The following is a 19,402-nucleotide window of genomic DNA, read 5'->3' as shown; positions in this document are numbered from 1 at the left end:
TCCCCAGAGTTCACCATGTCGGCGAAGGCGGAATCCCAGACCAAGAAGTTCGGCGGCTCAAGCCGGACAATTCCTCACACCTCCGAGAAGGCCCAGAAGTGGTATCCCGCTGAGGATGTTGCCCAGCCCAGGAAGGTACGTTGCCGTGGGGGAAGTGCAAAAATCATACCCGGCGATTTCACAGTGTCTTGAGTGTTCGAGATGGGATGCGATGGTTTATTCCTCGGGCGAGTCCAAATTGCGACCGTCGAGGTGGTCGGATTGGCATATTTAACGACTCATAATCTGCGCCACGAAGCATTCGAGAGGCGACGAGCATGTGCAGGAACAAGACATAGCAATTCAAGACACTGGGACAATCGCACGGATACATGGCCTTCAACGCAGTCGCTAACAATCATTTCCTCTAGACCCGCAAGGCCGTCCGTGCCTGGGCTCCTCGCAAGACCCTCCAGCCCGGCACCGTTCTGATCCTGCTCGCTGGCCGATTCCGGGGCAAGCGTGTCGTTCTCCTGAAGGCCCTCGACCAGGGCGTCCTCCTGGTCACCGGTCCCTTCAAGATCAACGGTGTCCCTCTGCGCCGCGTCAACTCCCGCTACGTCATCGCCACATCACAGAAGGTCGACCTGTCCGGAGTAGACGAGAAGAAGATTGAGGAGATTGCTCAGCCCAAGTACTTCACCGCCGAGAAGACCAAGGAGAAGGCTGGCGAGGAGGCTTTCTTCAAGCAGGGCGAGAAGGCACAGGTAGGACCCGCCTGAACTTTTGTGACATTCACAACGGGGAAAAAGATGACTGACAAATCGCAACAGAAGAAGGAGGTGAGCAGCAGCCGAGCAGCTGACCAGAAGGCCATCGACAAGGCTCTGTTGGCCAACATCAAGAAGGTGGATCTGCTGGCGAGCTACCTCGCTTCGTCTTTCAGCTTGCGCAAGGGCGACAAGCCTCACCTGATGAAGTGGTAGATTGGCTTCGGCATGGGGGAGCATGGCATGTGTGGCTTGGACTTGGAAGGGATGGCTAGGCCAATTGCATCTTACGTCCGTGGTTATCGGTTCATTACGGCGTCTGTAATGAGGTTTTACACTCAAAGATAAAATCCCGGTTTGCCAAAACTTGGCTTGGACTCAAGGCATAGACAGACTCTCATGTATCTGTCTTTACTCGTTGAAAAATGTGGGCTTGTGAATACACGTTATGAATAAGGCTACTTGCGTGACAAGGTGCATGAATAGTATGGAACCAGGACGAGGTACATGCGTTTTCCATATGTCACACAGCCCATGGGACCAAGAAGGCCAAAAGAAAATATCTCATATCAACAAAATTAGGATTACGGCTCCGAGCTTGATTGTAGACTTTCTTGCTTTTGGGGTCTTGGTAAAGAGGCCAGGCTATGTCTATTACAAGTAAACTACATGTATCCCTGATCAGTGGATGAGGTAACGTTGAGGGCGAGTCGGAAGGTTAGGGTTCGTATAGAAGTATTAATCAACATTCACGACTCCCTGTCAACCCAGCTTTGAATCAGACCCTCTGGCGACGGATCGTACTGCTTGCAAGTCACCTCCCCAGTTGCCTCATCTAAGTAGGTGTTCGCCTGCACAAAGACCTTCCTCGGCTGTTTGTTTGCTAAGACGACGTTCCTGACTTTAGAGCCCCAGTACTCAAGGCCAACGCCTGACATATGACTAAAGAACTTGGAGCCCGTCTCAACATCTGCTGTCGACTTGTAGATATGCAGCTTCTGAAGATACTCGCCAACAGCTGGAGAGAAGAGATTAGTCACCTACGTGAAAATGATGGAAAGATGAGAGGTGCTCACCTTTGCGACCTGTAGTTAAGATCTTGGACCTGTCAAGCTTGATCTTCAAATCCGACAAATCTTCAGCCTGGTATTCCAATTTGCAGAAGTCATCACCGGCTTCCAGGAAGCACTTCAGGATCGAAAATCGAGCCTGGCAATGGGGCTGTCCCCATTTCTGCGACTTGGGGTCCCAGTACTCTACCGATACCAAACCGGCTCGAGCCATACTCAGATAAGAAGAGTAAAGCACATCACCTGCTTCACCATCGATGTCAACGCTGCCGTCACCGAAGCCAAAGATTTTGAGAACAGGGAACTCGCAGCTCAGATACATTGCAACGAGTTCTGCACGGCACTCTTCGTAGGCCCCAGCCAGCCCACCAAATACGGAACCCCAGGTCTGGCCCGGTTTGTACCAGGTCTTGACGGGTTCGTTGCTGAGAGGGCTCACCGGCGGATTTTCTTTGTCGAAGTTAAACTCTCCAGGGGATGTTTCTTGCAGAAGCTTGCCGCAACCGTGGCCTGTGAGCTCATGGAGGCCAACTTGAACTTCGAAGGAGCCGTCACGATACTTCTGATACACCTCCAAATCCTCGTCCCTAATAAAAGGAATCTTCTCATTAGGAGCTTTTGCACTAAGGACATTGCCCAATGAGACGTTCTTGAAACCGTCTGATTGTCGAATATCATCGTAATTGGGAATGTTGATGCCTGCGGGAATGCCGGATCCACAGAATGTAAGAACCTCAAGGGAGGTGAAATCGGGCGAGAGGAACTTATCCTTCTCAAAGTCCTTATTCCAGGGAAGCAGAGGGATGAGTGAGGGTGCAGATCTAACCAGCTCGCCAAAGGCACGAGTTCTCTCCTGATTGACAACTGCAGCAAAGCCTTCCCATTCTCCTCGAACACCTGCCGGGTCACGATAGGTTTCGATGAATCCGATGTTACACTCAACCATCGGCCCCTTGTCCCTGATCCAATATCTTTGGCTGTCCTTGAACGCAAGAAGAGATCCATCGGCAAATGACTTGGCGTACGCAAGGTGCATCTTCTCCTCTGTCTCATTCTCTGCATTCTCTGCGGCCTTCTTGATATTTCTGGCGATTGCTGCCATCTCCTTAGAGTAATCGCCGTAAACAAGTCGTACAGTCTTGCCATCGTCGAGCTTATACTCAGTGTCTTTTCCAATGTCACCACCTTCGCTGGGCACTGAGGTCACAGCAGAGGCGATCAGAAGCTCGAAAACCCCGTCCTTAGTCTTCCGGAGGCGGGTGTTCTCTGGCAGTAGGCCCTTCTTCTCCATCCACAATGCGACTGCGGCGATCTCTTCCTTGGTAATGTCCGGGGAGTCAGGATAATAGGTGGTCAGGTGACCCTCGTCGGTGTATCCGAGGTGAAGCAGACCAGGCTTGTCTGCCGAGAAGATGGCACCATTTGTGGCTTTGTAATGACTTTCAGCCTCCGGGGAGGTAGCTGCAAGTGCAGCAAAGGAGGCTTCGGAGGCACGGGGGATAAACTTGGAGTCACCAAAGCTCTTGTAGTTGCCGCTGTTGCCGAGAAACTGAGCAGCATACTCAAGAAATGAGTTGAGATCAGCCTCCGACACGCCAGCCTTCTCAGCCAGCGCCTTCCAGTCACCACCCGAGCTCTTGTGCAAAGCAATGATAAAGTCATAGATGGACTCAGCTTCAGGAGACACCTGTCTCAAGACAATGCGGTTTCCCGCGAAGGAAGCTCTAGAGGCAGAGGTTAATGAATTGATCTACTCTCAGGACATCGCCAGTAACATAATGGTGTCTTGTCTGAGGATGTCTTACTGGCTTATGAAGTGGGCATAGCGCTTCTGCTTGTCTGTCAGGGCCTCAAAGTGCTTGGCGATCTCGAGCCTCACGACACTTGGCGGGGCATCGGCGAAGTAGCTGGCCAGCTCTTGAGCATTCATTTTGAGAAAACGACGATGAGGGAGTAAGCTTGCAGATACAGCAGCAGACGGTCTGAGAGAAGTATTTATGCGTCTTGATCTCGAGTAAATTCGACGACTAAACGTGAGGGGAAGGCGCTGCATTGAGTAAGGCAGCTGGCCACGACGCGCGATGTCAAGAGCAACCAACCAAGTGAACCGGCCTGCTGAGAGAGGCAGGTGCTGACAAAAGTACTTGCCAGTTTGCCAGGCAATGTTAAGATCTTACAAGCCTGGCCGTCTCTAGACGGTTGAAATGGGGGGAGTTGCAGAGTGTTCAAGAAGCTCTCAGGAGTCTCGCGCTAACAAATTTCTCAGGCAACTCCATCTTGCCCCGGTAACTTGTGGCTTCACTGCGGGGCCCAAAGACTCCTGGACGGCTTGCAGCGGCTGTCATCCTGTCGCGCTGTCCTTCCGTCCTCTTGAACTGAACATCAGCTTATTTCAAGGCGTTTGACCCTCTTTGAGCAGTCCTCTGATGTCCAAGCTATCAATGCCGGGCATAAGAAGGCATTCAAACACATTTTCTTGTGGCGTGAGGCATCGACTTGCAGTTGTAGATGACGAGATGACGCTACAAGCCACAAATCGAGGGGTAAATATATGTGGCTGCGCTTGCAGCACGCAAGCACTGCGTCAATGGTCCAGTGACCTCAGCCTTAAATAAATGACCCTGACAAGCCCAGGTACACCCGTCAGTAGGGTACCATTCCACTGGAGAACGTTGACTGGGGAAAGGCAGTCCATGTTCGCAGATGCAGAGTACCAGGCTTGCCGGAATGATACATATCTCGACATTCTTATACAAGCTTTTGACCGCACAGAGGGCCACCGGAAAGTAAGTTCTGTGATAAGAGCCCGCGCTCAATGCTCCGGCTTGCGATGTCGGCGATTGGTAAGTTAGGCGGAAATGGATCTCTATGGTTCAGTAGCCAGGGGTCGGATTCTGTGAAACCACCCCTCGCGATGATGATAGGCCGAGAATAGTTGCTTCTACTAGATTGCTGAGCAGCCATATCTCTAAACTCCATATCGGACGTACGAGGCTCAAAAGAGCAGGGCGGCATTTGAAATCACAAGGACATGAATAACCCATCATATATTGTCTTTTGAATGCGGCCGACGCAACGTGCCTAGGTGAGGGATCTATTACCAAGACCCCTGGAGTGGGATACTCACCGAAGCTCACACAAACGGGGCTGTGGTTAGATAACCCCGATCAAGTGAGTTGATGTGGATACAACCTAAGATAATAGCCAGCTCCGGGTAATATCATGGTCTCAGATGCATGCTGGACCAGTGAAGCTACTAACCTCGTAGCCTCCACTGACTTGGGATAAATTTTAAATATCAAGAGAGGCCGAATCTTGACTATCTTCTGTGCCTGAGTATAAAGACCTCGAGGTGCTTGTGGCTTGTTGTGGTGCAAGGGTATTTTCTTACAGGCAATGGATACTGAAGTAAAGAATCGTCGCCGGTTGCCTCAAGCATGGCGATTATTCATAAATATGGCACACATTCCGGTCTCTTAGACGCTACGGGGAGGACGGGGAGAACCATTCTGTTTCCTTCTTGCCCAACAAACCGACAGTCAAAGCCGGCCTTTGCTCAAGTTGTCGTACCGGAGACACTAAGCCAGCGCTAGGCAGTGTACCCTGTCAAGCTCATGGGGCGAACGTGCATTGCTGTCATGCAAGTCAGGCACTCGAAGAATTTAGAGCAGGCCTAATGCCATCACGAGGCCTCGTGATATCGGCTTCGGCAAGCGAGGCCTAACGCTGTGACGGTGTCTGCAGCTCGTTGATGGGTGCAGGCATAGTCTTAGAGGCACGCCTCTCTCCTTTCTTTGGAGGTGATTCGCCTTGCGAATGCATGCCCAAGTTGCGTCTCATGCGTCCTGCGTATGTAAATGCGGCTGCAAAGGCAAGGTAGGTAGGTAGGTAGGTTATGCTGATGTGCGAGAGTGCTGAGGACTGCGCTGAAAGTTGAGGCGCCTCGCAGTCGGGACTGGACGGTGGGCTCCTATTCGTGAAGCATTGAGCGGTGAGGCCATCGGAAGAAGGTCCTTGTAAGTCCCAGCAGATCTTTTGTCTTGGTATCTAGGTATGGCTAATTTGGATCGGGCTGGGCTTGTAGGTGGTCGTCCTTCGCTGCAAGGCATGTTTGCTTTTGGGGAGGCCGAAACCAGGCCCGTATTCTCGCTCAAGGAATCGCAAGAAAAGAGAGCCTGGGTGTCGCGGATACCGCGAAAGATACAAACAATCGGTGAAGGAATCGAAAGGCTTAGAATAATAGCCCATTCCACTAGGAAGACTGGTGGGTTGCTGCGGTGTGCTCATTGACAGGTAACCCAGGCCTAGGTAGGCCCTTTACCCAACTGACGACTTCCGGTTCCGCTGCTAGGGGGCACTACCGCATCTCCCGGCGACTCTCCGGCCCCGCAAGCCGGGGCCCATCCGAACCGAGCTGGTAGATCCGTCCGTATCGTGCTGGCTGGCTCTCCTTTTCCCAAATTTTGTCTTTCGTCAGATCTCCCCGGGGCCTGGTGACTGGACCTGTGGCAGGATCATTTGGGGAATCATCTCTCGCATACCGGCCCAGTTCCGTTGTTCCGAGATGCTGTGAGGAGAACTGGTGTGGTAGCAGTCAACGGGAACGACCGCTTTCTGATGGTAGGCCAAATGACTAAAGGATTGACATGAAAGGCCCAACTGGAAGGATTCCTGGAACAGAAGAGGGAGAAAAGGCAGCGCTGGGTCAGCCGTGCTTGAGTCCGACACGGCACAAGTGGGTGAGTGGCTCAAGTGGGTGACAGCGGATGGGAGGGGATGACATCCATGATTCTAAACCGGTGAATCAAGATTGCCATAGTGAGGCAGGTAGGCTCGCGCTCGGTAGCAGAGGCACCCACGGCACCCTACAACGATGCACCCCACAGCCACTTGCTTCGGTCCACTGCATCACAGGGCCTCGTTCCACGCAACCAAATTGGCATTTTTGAGTGGTTTGCCCTTCTGGAAGCCTTTTTGAAACAACACGGATAAAAGGATGCCCAGGATCATCACCGATGAGTAGGTAGGTAGTTACTCTAGTTTATATCCCGTCGCTAATTTAAGAGGCGGTTGAAGAGTGAAAACGCAGACTTATTACTCTTCCCCCACCAAAAACTTGCTTGCCCAGCTACTATTGTGGCACCGTAGACGGTGATACCCCACGTCTCCCCTTTCAATTTACACCCCGTCGCTGTACCTTCGGGGGTACCTCTGCTGTAACAGAGGACTTCTATGCCTAGGTACGGGTGCAGAGGGAATCCGACAGCGCGGCGCCCGTCCTGGGGTAGCCCTGGTTCAAGAGTCTTTACTGTAGTTGGCTGCGTCGTCACTGTGGCTCTCTGGCGCTCTTCAGACGGCGCGTGACAGCTTTTTCCCCAGACCGCACGGATTCCTTCTGACGCACAATGCACTCACTCGTTACGAGCCTGGGCACGCCCGTCGTGAGATTTGTTCAGTCAGTCAGTTCGACTGTCTCTGTCTCCTCGCTTGCACCCTGAAGTGCGAGATTGAGGGAAACAACGCATGCTCCTGGGGACAACAGTCAAGGCCGGTTGGTCCCAAAGACAGACCAGTGGAGCAAAAGTATGTATATGTACAGGCACTTCAGGAGGCGGTACGACAAGTCTCATGTCTAGATAGTAACGTTTGCCCTCAGCGTAGCAGGACCATCACTTTATCATAGTTGTACTACCAAGAGAGGTTCCACGATCGTTGCCTCCTCCATCCCAACGGTAGCTACTACGCAGTAAGCCTAAGCCTAAGATCAAACCCCCCTTTCTTTCGTCTTCTCCACAGAACGGCATCATCCCACGCTTTTCCCGGGAGGAAAGGTGCGGTACCTCGTCGAACACAGGAGGTACTTGCACCATACTTGAAGCTACACAGAATCCCTCACGCCCCCCTCCCTGTCCCCCAGTGGAGTCAGGCAGCGCTGGCGGCGATGGCCTAGGACGGTCTGTGTCTCCTGCGCTCCAATCAAACAGCTCTCTTAATGAGCTTTTTAAAGCCCGTGAGAAACAAACCAAGTTTGCATCCACGTCGCTGAGTTTTTCGGGTTCTCCAGCAGGCCCCCAGCTCGCCGCAGGCACTGGGAATTCTGTTTCTGGCACTTCCAGCTGGGTCCAGTGCCCGTCCGCCCAACTCCGACACTGGCGCACTAGGAGATTTTTACCTCATTGCACGGCAGCAGATGTATGGTCCTGCGGTGGCCACTGCCGTATATAATGACCCGAACTGCACCATTGCCATCGGGAAGAACTTCCGTTGAGATAGATAAATTAGGAGAAACCCTCCCGTTTCGAGCCCTTTGTTTCCCCTTGGCTTTCAGTTCTTATCTTGCGGGCCTTACCGTAGTCTTGGATCTCCAACTGCCGTCTGCTGGTGACCCCCCGTTCAAACAGACTCTTGCTTGACTCAGGGCTGCCCGCCGTTGTTGGACTCGTGGTCGCCACTTTCACTTACACGGAACCCACCGCGCGATGCAATAGCGTCATAACTTAGTTCCCCCTAGAGAGCGCATTCAAGATAGTTTTTCTCCCTTATAAAGGCCCGAGACTTTGTTCCAAATGCTCTCCTACGACTCTCCCGTGCCTGTGAATGGGCAGACTGCTGCATCTTCAACCAACATGTCGGCGCATAACCAAGCTGTACCGACCACTTCCAACACCATACGGCCAGCGCCCTCAAAGGCGCATACCAACGGGGCTTCACTCACCAATGGCCACCACGAGTTCAAACACCATCACATTTGGCTGGTCACTGGACCGGCAGGGTGCGGAAAGAGCACTGTTGCCAATTACATCGCAACCGCTCTCGACTTTCCGTACATTGAGGGCGATGAAGTATACCTACCACCCCCTTTTCCCCAATGCCAATGCATTTACTGACATCGCCAAGTTCCACCCCCCTGCGAACATCGAGAAGATGAGCAATGGCATTCCCCTTACAGACGCTGACCGTTGGGATTGGCTCACTGCCCTACGAGAAGAATCCCTCCGTCAACTCGAGGCCGGCAACAATGGCGTGGTTCTGACCTGCTCTGCACTCAAGCGCAAGTACAGAGACGTCATTCGAGTGGCCCCCTATTTCTCGCCGGACCTGCAACTCCACTTCATCTATCTTCACGCTCCAGAAGAGGTTCTCCTGAAGAGAGTTACGGCTCGGCAAGGTCACTACATGGGCGCAAACATGGTGCACAGCCAGTTCGACATCCTCGAGCCGCCCACCGAGGAAGAAGTCGACGTGATCAGCATCGACGTCAGCCAGTCAATAGACGATGTGAACAAGGAGGCTCTGTCAAAGGCACTTGAGAAGATGGAACAGGACCAGTAACGTCACGGCACGGCATGGCATGGCATGGCATGGCATGAGATGACGCTCTCTCGGTGTACGAGTTCGGCGTTGATTCAGGGTAAACCCCTAACTTCGGGGCGGCCTTTGTGTTCTTTGGATTTACCAGGCGCAAATTTGAGGTTGGATGTGGTGACACACAAAAATCCGGGGGTTTGTTTGCAGTCGATATTGTTACATGGAGACGGCTTCGGAGCATGCTTGCTCTCAGCCGGCGTTTTACAAGCAGCGCAGCGCATACCACATAGACCTCCTTTAGTCGGGCGATTTGGCGGGCCATATTAGCATACTGGGAAAGCATAGTAATCACAAGGCAGAATCTGCTAATGCAGCAGACTTCACAGTACTGCAGTTGTCGATCATTTACCGTCCCTGAGGATCTCAACCGTAAGCGGCGGCCATGTAAGAAACCTGTCAGTTTTATTCAAACTACTATCAGCGTGCTTTGCCGAATGACTTGGGCAGCAACAGAAGGCCCCGATTCATCGTCCAACCTAAGCGAGGTGCCTGCATTCGTGACTGCCTGTTGAGCAATACAGTCACTTTCAGGCTAATATCTGATTTGGCCACGCAAGCAGAGATCGTGTAAAATCTACAGCCTTGCTACCGTGAACTCCCGTCACCGGTCTCGCCCTCTTTACCCAATGCGCATTCGCCGGACAGTGGTCACGATGTCCCGTCTTGACGCGGTGTGGGCATGCTGCCATGTTCTAGCCTCGTCTTGTGCTACCTCAGATGCATGAGCATTGAGTCTGGTTCTTCCACGAGCTCGCGGACCACTCCCGCCGCCCGCGCCATCGTGGCTCCATCCACGACCCTGTGGTCGGCGCTCCAACTAAAGTTGCACACCTGCTTCTTGACCACCCGGTCCGACTCGTCAAAGGCGGGAACCGTCCTCATTCGTCCGATACCTAGGATGGCCACCTCCCGCTCCACGATGACGGGCGACAGATACGTGCCTCCGATATTGCCAATGTTGGACACCGTTATCGTCCCGCCACTCATATCCTGCGGGGATAGCTTCCCCGCAAGGGCCAAGGTCTGCAGGCGCATCAGCTCGGACGCGATGGAGAGAATGTTCAGAGCGGCGACGTTCTTAATCACCGGGACCATCAGGCCGGACGGCGTGTCCATGGCCACCCCGATGTTGTGCTGGCTACGCAGGGTCAGGCTGGGCCTCGAGGTGGTCGGGTCGATGTCCACGCGCGCGTTGAGTATGGGATACTTGTACAGCGCCATGGACACGGCCTTGACGATGAAAGGCAGGTACGACAACTTCGCGACAACATCGCCGGTGCCGCTGCTCTTCTCACCGCCAGACTTGGCCAGCACCCTGTTGAGCCGGCTGCGCAGGTCGCACAGATTTGTAAAGTCTATCTCATCCGCATACAGAAAGTGCGGGATTGTCAAGGACCTGGTCATGGTCCTGAACATTTGCTCCTGCGTCTTGGTAAGCTGCATTGGCGTCTCTTTCTGCACGCCAGCCTCAGCCTCCGGAGATGGGTCCGGTCTCCTTGCAGACGGCGTCGGTTGTCCTTCCGAGTCTCTTGCTTGTACAAACTTGTAGATGTCCTCCTTGAGTACCCTGCCGTCTTTGCCCGTGCCGTCTATGTCTGTTATATCTACCTTTAACTCCTTAGAAAGATGCCGTACCGCCGGTGTCGCAAGGGCTGCATGTTTGCCTTTTGGTTGGACAGGTGCTTCAGCCTCCTTTGCCTCTCCAGCCGGCTCTGATGAGGGGCGGGAGCTTGTTGGGGGTTCTGGTTGCGTTGGTGTTTTCTCCGCCTGTGTTTCCTGTGGTGTTTCTGAAGGTGTTAATGCCTCCAGTGTTTCCTTGCTCACGTCGCCTTGTATATCAATGTCCACAAACGGCTTTCCCACCCTTGCCATCTCCCCCGCTTCGTAGTAGAGCTTCTTTACAACGCCAGAAAAGCGACTGGTGATCTCTACAGACGCCTTGTCGCTCTGGACCTCGCATAGCGGGGAGAACTCCTCAACTCGTGCGTCTGGCTCGACAAACCACTGGATTATTTCGCATTCCACGATGCCTTTAATGACGTGTTAGTAGTCTTAGAACCACAAGATACCTAGGGAGCCATACCTTCTCCAATGTCAGCAAGTAGGACGGGCTTCACCACCTGTAGGTTATTCGTCGAGTGGAAGCCCCTCGCGGGGTATTGTCCGGACGCTGCTGCGGAAGCAGCTCGACTTATCCCTTGATGCAGTGACCATTGTCGCCGCAGAGCGCGAGTACTGTGTCTGAGAAACATCTTTAGAGTTCCTCACCTGAAAGAATACAATTTACAACACATCTCGAGTCCAATTGACCGCTGTTATTCTCGAGGAGAGACTCGCGGGTAAGCGGTTCCCCTTACCCCAAAGGTCTCTCCCCCATGGCTGTTGTCGGCTTATGGCCAGCATGACGTTAGGCCTGGGGAAACGCCGCTGATAGCCGGTTCCCCACGATCAAGTTAGCGGGCACTGGCAGACTGGCAGCCAACCCCGAGCGGCCGGTCCCTAGGAGCGTTAGTGATGTTCCTGCAGTGGCCACCTCAGGCACTGAACGCAATTTTTGTGCCGGCACCCGAGAGTCGCATCTCGGCTCAGCGTTCGAGCGACAACTTATCGAACTAACCTAGCGAACTGCTTCCCCTACCCACGAGATTCGTGGCGCGTCGTATGTCACGATGCTTGAAGTAGCATTCAATGGGTCCTCGCTAAGACGAAGCGCGAGGCCGATTGCCTGTCTCTTGTGCCAATGGCGCACATTCAGCACATCGTGCAGGAGGCTCGATGACAAGCTGCCGCCCAAAGACACTCCGGCCCAAGATGCGCCTGCGCCTACACCTCCGACCCCATTGGAAAATGCGCCCCGAGGATACGGCAAGAGGACAGAAGAGTTCACCCCGGTTGTTCTGTCACGGCCGATTGGCATGAACTTCCCACCGCAAGCGGGAGAGAACACCGGCATCGACACGCGAAGCTTGAGGCAGCGGCGAGATGACTTCGTTGACTACGACAAGCACCTCAAGAGGCGCGAAGAGCTGTATGTCCCTGACCCCGGACTTGATAGTGTTCGAGTATGCTGACATTTTCCATCAACTAGAAAACAAAAAATCTCACGCCCATACTTTCGGGACTGGACCAACATGCAGTACCACAAGGGCAAGACGTTCCTCTCACCTCCGCGGCTGTTCAAGGCAGACCTATCGCACTACTTCCCCAATCTTTTTGGTCAGACACTTTTGAAGAAGGACCACAGCCCCCGCGATACTACGCCCGTGCTCGAAGGAAAGGCTTCCGTGGTCACGCTATTTAGCAGTGCCTGGGCTGAGAATCAGGTGCAGTCCTTTGTCTCCAAAAAGGCGAATCCCGCGTTGCACGAGCTTCTTGGCAAGAACAGTGGCAAGGCCCAGATGGTGCAGATCAACGTCGAGGATAATTCGCTCAAGTATTGGATCATTCGATTGTTCATGGGCTCGCTGAGGAAACGAGTTGGCAAGGACAATTGGGGCAGATACTTTATCGTCAGGCGGGGCATCTCGGATGAGATCCGAGAACATATTGGTCTGCTGAATAGCAAAGTTGGCTATACGTATCTTGTGGACAGCAATTGCAGGATAAGATGGGCAGGCAGTGGTCCTAGTGAGCCCGAGGAGAGGGAAGGTCTGGTCAAGGGCGTCCAAAGACTGCTGGATGAAATGAACAAGGAGGCCGCTCAGAAGAAGCCCACGGAAGAGGCTTGAGCATACTACGGCAGAAGGCAACTCTCACTCTCCTGTTCTTGTATTGACTTGTCATTATTAAATTTTAAAGGATACCCCATCATACAATGCTGTATAATACAAACTCAGACCTGATATAACCCTGCTCAAACGCCGTGCCGAGAAATCATCGGTTGTGTCCTTTGACAGCCGCTTAGGTGCATTTACAAGAAGAACCAGAAGACCAGGAAGCATAGTGCGATGAAGCTGCCCATGATGATTCCATCTCGCCGCTTCTTCGCCGATATTCTCCCTATTAATGTGTTGATTCCAGGCACCTGACTGGCGGCCATCGTGATCCTCCGATTGATATTTGCCAATGTCTCCCGTTGTAGAACGAAGCTGTCCTGCACGGCATACGCCTGACTGAGCACACTGTCTGCCATGCTATTACTATTGTCGATTCGCCTCCGCTCATCTAGCATGTATTCTGCCTCGGCGGCTTCTGGGTTGTTTGCGCGATAGGTATCGATGTCGTCGCGGACGCTCGAGAGCAAGTTCGCTCTGTTCCGGGCCTCTTGCAAGTTCGACCTCAGTCTCAGCAAATCTTTCTTATGCTCCGCTAGCTTCTCCCGGAGTAGAGATAGATTGTTCTGTTTCAAAGCCGACGAAGTGAGCGTGGCCTCGGAATCGAGAAGCCGGGCGAGTTGGTTGACGACATTGTCTCTCTGCTCCAAAGTCAGTCCATCTTCGCAAATGCTCTCGGCATTGCCGGGCTCGCTTGAAGGTGTGTCACACCTTCTCAAGAAGCTCTTGTAGCTTCGCCTCTGTTTCTCTCTCTTCTTCTGTCGGCTTTGCTGGAATGTTCGGCGCGGTGGAGAACTGGGAGTATGTATGGAAGAGCGTCTCGGTCTAGTAGCGTGTTAGTCGTCACTCGAGGTCGACAACTGGCGGCTGTGGTCACAAACCTGTGATTCTAAAGAGCGCGCTTGTTGTCGCAACTGGGCCCAGCCCGTGCTTCCTGATCCTGACGCCATCTGCTATGCTGATGTGCCGAGAAACGGGAGTGAAACGTGAGTTCGTCGATGGTGAAAGAACAGAAAGCCGATGTTCCAGGGTCTCTCGGCCATCCATCTGGTCTAGCTAGGCAGAGTAAATCAGGTTCGCAAGCTCGTGGCTGGAACATTGAAGGCGAGCCACAGGTGGCGGAAAATATGGACCCTGTGGCGCTAGGTCGAGATGGTGCTGGGCTGGGCTTTGCCTCTGGGTTGGTCAGAGTACAGCCTGTTCAATTTTTCAAAATTGGGTGCAAAAAAGTTGCTGGATCAACCCCACCTCCTCCTGAAACTTCGTCTTGAGCAAAACATCGTACAAACGTCCGCTTCTCTAGAAACCCCCGGATTTTCCTTTTCGGTCTCAGATTTCACAACTGCCAAGATGGGTTTCACCGATCTCCTCAGCGACGCCGGTCTGACTGGTAAGTCGTGACTGCTCTCTGCGCCATTCTCGGCTCCTCTTGAGCGGGATGGAGGCGGAGACTCTTGCGGCCTGAAGGCATCATAGCTGACCTTTTTTCACAGTGCTCAACAGCTTCCTGACCACCCGTTCCTACATTGTTGGGTATGTTCATGATGTTTTCCTGTTCAAGTTTTATTTCCTACAGTTTCGAAACACCCGTCCCGAGAAGGGACTATCCACCGCGCTTTGGATGATGAACAAAATTGATCCGTGTTGCTGAGCAGCCTCAAGACCTGCAAGTGAGGACAAAACAAGCACTTTGTGCACCTCTGACAATAGCCATATCTTCTGCCTTCTTGCGCAACTGCATGCTTGAGTTTTTCCGTCTGGTTCCCAAAGACTGACAGGCCGGGCAATAGATACGCTCCCTCCCAGGCCGACGTTGTCACCTTCAAGGCCCTCAGCTCTGCTCCCTCCGCCGAGAAGTACCCCTATGCCGCGCGGTGGTACAAGCACGTTGCCTCCTTCGAGGACGAGTTCGCCACTCTCCCTGGCGATGCCACCAAGCCCTACACCGTCTACGGCCCTGAGGTCGCCGAGGTCACCCTGAACCCTGCCAAGGCCCCCGCGGCCGAGGAGGATGATGATGACGTAGACCTGTTTGGCTCAGATGACGAGGAGGAGGACGCCGAGGCTGTCAGAATCCGCGAGGAGCGTCTGGCCGAGTACAAGAAGAAGAAGGAAGGCAAGACCAAGCCCGCTGCCAAGTCTGTCGTGACTCTGGATGTCAAGCCCTGGGATGATGAGACCGACATGAAGGCTCTCGAGGCTGCCGTTCGAGGAATCGAGAAGGACGGTCTGGTCTGGGGTCTCTCCAAGCTGGTTCCGGTCGGTTTCGGTATCAAGAAACTGCAGATCACTCTGGTCATCGAGGATGACAAGATCTCTCTTAGCGACCTCGAGGAGGAGATCCAGGAGTTTGAGGACTATGTCCAGTCTACTGATGTTGTTGCTATGCAGAAGCTATAAGTTACCATGAAGGGACGACGTGGATCTGCAGGTGGATCTGGGTTAATGACGGAATGATCTAGATATTCAAAGGTCGGCAGGGCTTGAATTGGCCAGGCTGGCTTTGGTTGGGGAATCGGTTGACTAGCATGGTATAGGTTGACCAAAGTCCCAGCATCACATCAATAGACAGGGCAAGATACAAAAAATCTTCTTGATCGTGTGAAACGGTTTCGAACTTGTGCAATGTGCCATCTTGATAACGGAGCTGCTGCCTTACAGAAGCCAAAATCTATTGATAAGTCAGTTCAACAGCATGATGTGTTTGCATTTTGCATTATTAGACTGGATTGGTACGGTTGTTGTAAACATATCACATTTGCAGTAGCGCGACAATCATGGAGGAGCAGAATATCGACAATATTTCTGGTTGAATGGATGACTCTGACCAACTTTTTGTGAACACGTCAAAGTGTTGAACTATCCCAACCGCAAGCGTCTCTAGTGTTGCGTCCAAAGTATTCACTTATAATACACTAGATACGTGATCACGCATGTCCAAACTCCATTCGGGTATCTATCTCTAATTCCTCCCAATCAAGGCCAACAAGGAGACGAGTCCTTGCTTAGTGGTGGAAGAGGCGGATGTTCTGCTCAACGAACGTGATACCCAGCTTCTCAGCGGTCTCAAAGACCGGCTGGTCGTTCTGGCTACCTCCTGGAGCCGCGATGTACTTGGCTCCGGACCGGCTGGCACGGAAGACATTATCAATGAAGGGGAACTGGCGGATTGTTAGCTAAGCTTTTCTTGACTGTATAGGGTGATAATGGTGTTCTTACGAAAGCGTCACTTGACACAGCGACGTCGGTCAGCTTGTTGAGCCACTCCTCACGCTCTTCAGGGGTGAATGCCGCGGGAACCTCCTCGAAAGTTGCCTCGAAAGCCTCTCTCTCTGCACCATCCTTGGGAAGCTGGCCGCTAACAAGCAGGTCGATGGCATTACTCTTGTCCGGGCGCTTGGTGCCCTTCTTCCACTTAATGCCCAGGACCCGGGGATGGAACCGAAGCCACCAGTTGTCGGCCTTGTCACCAGCCAGTCTCGTGCAGTGGATGCGGGACTGCTGGCCGGCACCGAGGCCGATGACCTGACCGTTTGCTGCGTAGCACACAGAGTTACTCTGGGTGTACTTCAGCGCGATTGTTGCGACTGTGAGATCTCTCAGAGCGGTCTCCGGCAGCGGGCCACCGTCCTTAGGGGTGATGACGGTGCTGAAAGACTTCGGTGAGATCTCGACATCGTTACGGCCTTGGCTGAGGTTGATTCCGTAGACTGTCCTGGACTCCTTCTTGCTAGGTTCGTACTCGGGGTCCATCTGGAGGACCAGGTATCTGCCGCCCTTCTTCTTTCTCAGAATCTCAAGCGCAGCATCCTCGTAGCCAGGGGCGATGACACCATCGGACACCTCCTTGGAGATGATGCTCGCTGTAGGAACATCAACGATATCGCTCAGAGCAATCATGTCGCCAAAGCTGCTCATGCGGTCGGCACCACGGGCACGGGCATAGGCCTGAGCAAGACCAGAAGTCTCGATGCCCTGGATGTCATCGACGAAGTAGACCTTTCGTTCCTCAGCACTAAGCGGGGTGCCAATGGCTGCTCCTGCGGGTGAGACGTGCTTGAAGCTTGCAGCGGCGGGCTTGCCGAGCGCGTTCTTCAGCTCCTTGACCAGCGGCCAGCTGTTCAGGGCGTCTAGAAGGTTGATATAGCCAGGGGAACCGCCAAGAACCTTGAAAGGCAGCTTGCCCTCCTTGACGAACGCTGCGGCGGGCTTCTGGTGTGGGTTGGCTCCGTATCTGAGGGGCAGATACTGTACACCATCGGTAGCATACTGCTTGCGGAAGAAGTCTGCGATGGCGGCATCGTAGTCGGCCGTGTGCTCGAAGGCCTTGAGCGCATACAGTTTACGGCTTGACTCCTTGACCTCGCCAGCCTCCAGCTCTTTCAGAAATTCGGCGTAGTCGTTGGGGTCGCTGAGGATGGTGACACGGGAGTGGTTCTTTGCAGCCGCTCGGATCAGAGTAACACCACCGATATCAATCTCCTCGACAGCCTCAGGAACAGTGACATTGATCTTGGCAACTGTGTCTTTGAAGGGGTACAGGTTGCAAATGACGTAGTCAACCTTGTCGATGTTTTGCTCGGCAAGATCCTTCTCATCGGAGGCGAGGTTACGGGCCAGGATACCCGCGTGCACGGCCGGGTGGAGGGTCTTGACCCTACCGGCGAGCATCTCCGGGGCTTTTGTGATGGCCGAGATATCCCTGAAAGCGATCAACAGTGAGCAGAATGTCACAAACACACGATCACTGGAGATTCTTAGTGAGCTTACTCGACTGGGAAGCCAGACTCCCGGATCATCTTGGCCGTGCCTCCTGAAGCCAGAATGCGCACATTGTTCTGCACCAGGCCCTTGGCGAGGTCCAACAAGCCAGTCTTGTCGTAAACAGAGACGATGGCAATTCGCTGACTGGCAGACATCTTGGGCGGTAGTTAGGAGGACCCAAAAACGAATATGTGTGCTGCAGATACTAGAATACTTGACGAGGTGTGAAACTCAGACGAAGAATAATTCAATCTGGGGTTCACTTCTGTCGCCCAATGTCAGTGGTGTTTGGCGGGGCAGTGGAAGCTAGAAAAATTATTTCCAGTGTCATTGAGGGGCGGAGGAGGGGCAAGTACTGTCTAGCCGGGGTGTTTCGTTGGCCGCCTTCAGCAATTGGCTGGCTTTCTACTGGGTCCTGCCGGCCGGGTGGCTTACGGAGCTGTTAAGAATGGAGGGAGGGCCAGGCGCGCAACGCCCAATTCGGCGCGTCGAATAGAATACCCAGTTGCCCAAACTTCGTTGACTTACTTCACCTGTTAAAACAGCAAAGCAATACTTTGAAGACGCCTGGAAGCGCGTCGTTTGCCCTCTTCAATTTTGGCACAGATGTATGGAGATTTGGGCAACAAATTGGTCCGTTACCATCCCTCGCCGTGCTGCTACCGCAAAGGTTTCTTGGTGGTCTAACATTACGCGCAGGTTCAACATGCCAAACGGACACAGAACCTGGCACACTTGCCGCCGTATCAAACAGAGATCGTGCGCGGCGTGACGAGAGAAGTCAGGGATCTCGATAAAGATGTCGCCAGCATGCTGGAGCCCTTTCAAGGATCGTTCGACCCCAATGCGGACCAAGCGACCGCGTGTACTTTGCTGGTCAACCACCTGTCCATGAGGCGCAATAAGCGGTGCCTGCTTGCGTACCACAGAACACGGACAGACAAACTCGAAGAGCTGGTTTGGAATGGAGCTGATGTCTTAGACCTCTCCGGGCAACAGCAAGGAGGCATGAATGGCGACGCTGGAACCAGCAGCCTCAGTCCTCAAGAGGAGGACTATGTGCGGCAGTATAGCGACTTGCTGGCGGCTTACAAGGGCCAGTGGACCGATATCGACCTGACTGGAAGCTTGGAACCGCCTCGTGATCTGTTCATCGACGTCCGGGTCTTGAAAGACGCGGGTGAGATCCAGACAGAATATGGGTAAGAGGATGTTCTACGGTATACTTAAAACAATGGACTAATGGACACGGCAGAGCTATTACTTTGAGCAAGAACAGCCAGTTCTACGTCCGCCAAGGCGATGTAGAACGCCTCATAGCACAGGGCTATTTACAGAAGCTTAGCTGAAAGGGGAATCATCGATGATCTAGAGACTGCAAAACGACCCTCGGGGAATCATGACCGGCAGCCGTTCGGTCCGCAATATTGCGAGTGCGCACGTTGATCCCATTTTGAGGAAGGACATGGGACGGAACGAGATGGTCATGATGATCATGTTTACGCGGAGAACTACATATCCAATAGAAGAGATGCAAGTCCGTGTCGAGGGGCGAGAACGGTCGTGGGCCGACACAGATGCTCTGTTCGGGTGGGCGGGGCTTGTCACGAGCTGGCACCAGAATGACGCCAGAAGACGTGTAAGATTGTGTCCAACGGCGCGGGGGAGAAGGATTGGG

The 19,402-nt window shown here is 53.3% G+C and overlaps 8 protein-coding genes across 8 annotated transcripts; 5 read left to right on the top strand and 3 right to left on the bottom strand.

Moving 5' to 3' along the window:
- Positions 1–15: 15 nt before the first annotated feature.
- UCRPA7_2424 (putative 60s ribosomal protein l6 protein) lies at positions 16–965 on the top strand (the record flags this gene model as incomplete). Its single annotated transcript, XM_007914994.1, has 3 exons — positions 16–135; positions 411–746; positions 813–965. 3 exons carry the CDS (start codon positions 16–18, stop codon positions 963–965), a joined length of 609 nt encoding a protein of 202 aa, XP_007913185.1.
- Positions 966–1,498: 533 nt separating this feature from the next.
- On the bottom strand, positions 1,499–3,749 carry UCRPA7_2423 (putative dipeptidyl-peptidase 3 protein; the record flags this gene model as incomplete). Its single annotated transcript, XM_007915024.1, has 3 exons — positions 1,499–1,767; positions 1,826–3,543; positions 3,625–3,749. 3 exons carry the CDS (start codon positions 3,747–3,749, stop codon positions 1,499–1,501), a joined length of 2,112 nt encoding a protein of 703 aa, XP_007913215.1.
- Positions 3,750–8,656: 4,907 nt separating this feature from the next.
- UCRPA7_2422 (putative thermoresistant gluconokinase protein) lies at positions 8,657–9,151 on the top strand (the record flags this gene model as incomplete). The annotated part of the gene is made up of 1 exon (XM_007914993.1): positions 8,657–9,151. One exon carries the CDS (start codon positions 8,657–8,659, stop codon positions 9,149–9,151), a length of 495 nt encoding a protein of 164 aa, XP_007913184.1.
- A 744-nt stretch (positions 9,152–9,895) lies between these two features.
- Positions 9,896–11,401, bottom strand: UCRPA7_2421 (putative branched-chain alpha-keto acid lipoamide acyltransferase protein; the record flags this gene model as incomplete). Its single annotated transcript, XM_007914941.1, has 3 exons — positions 9,896–11,217; positions 11,271–11,307; positions 11,357–11,401. The coding sequence occupies 3 exons, from the start codon at positions 11,399–11,401 to the stop codon at positions 9,896–9,898; spliced, it is 1,404 nt and encodes a 467-aa protein (XP_007913132.1).
- Positions 11,402–12,102: 701 nt separating this feature from the next.
- UCRPA7_2420 (putative mitochondrial atpase complex subunit atp10 protein) lies at positions 12,103–12,915 on the top strand (the record flags this gene model as incomplete). The annotated part of the gene is made up of 2 exons (XM_007915031.1): positions 12,103–12,215; positions 12,276–12,915. 2 exons carry the CDS (start codon positions 12,103–12,105, stop codon positions 12,913–12,915), a joined length of 753 nt encoding a protein of 250 aa, XP_007913222.1.
- A 1,395-nt stretch (positions 12,916–14,310) lies between these two features.
- Positions 14,311–15,360, top strand: UCRPA7_2419 (putative elongation factor 1-beta protein; the record flags this gene model as incomplete). Its single annotated transcript, XM_007914945.1, has 3 exons — positions 14,311–14,350; positions 14,454–14,493; positions 14,751–15,360. 3 exons carry the CDS (start codon positions 14,311–14,313, stop codon positions 15,358–15,360), a joined length of 690 nt encoding a protein of 229 aa, XP_007913136.1.
- A 605-nt stretch (positions 15,361–15,965) lies between these two features.
- Positions 15,966–17,879, bottom strand: UCRPA7_2418 (putative bifunctional purine biosynthesis protein ade17 protein; the record flags this gene model as incomplete). The annotated part of the gene is made up of 3 exons (XM_007915015.1): positions 15,966–16,121; positions 16,180–17,662; positions 17,731–17,879. 3 exons carry the CDS (start codon positions 17,877–17,879, stop codon positions 15,966–15,968), a joined length of 1,788 nt encoding a protein of 595 aa, XP_007913206.1.
- A 451-nt stretch (positions 17,880–18,330) lies between these two features.
- On the top strand, positions 18,331–19,073 carry UCRPA7_2417 (putative dna replication complex gins protein psf1 protein; the record flags this gene model as incomplete). The annotated part of the gene is made up of 3 exons (XM_007914961.1): positions 18,331–18,357; positions 18,424–18,926; positions 18,980–19,073. 3 exons carry the CDS (start codon positions 18,331–18,333, stop codon positions 19,071–19,073), a joined length of 624 nt encoding a protein of 207 aa, XP_007913152.1.
- Between the last annotated feature and the right edge of the window lie 329 nt (positions 19,074–19,402).

The sequence above is a fragment of the Phaeoacremonium minimum genome, assembly GCF_000392275.1.
Source record: "Phaeoacremonium minimum UCRPA7 unplaced genomic scaffold PA7_03_scaffold_160, whole genome shotgun sequence".
Lineage (NCBI taxonomy): Eukaryota > Fungi > Ascomycota > Sordariomycetes > Togniniales > Togniniaceae > Phaeoacremonium > Phaeoacremonium minimum.
The sequence above is the reverse complement of the archived record's forward strand: the minus strand, read 5'-3'. Positions and strand labels throughout refer to the sequence as shown.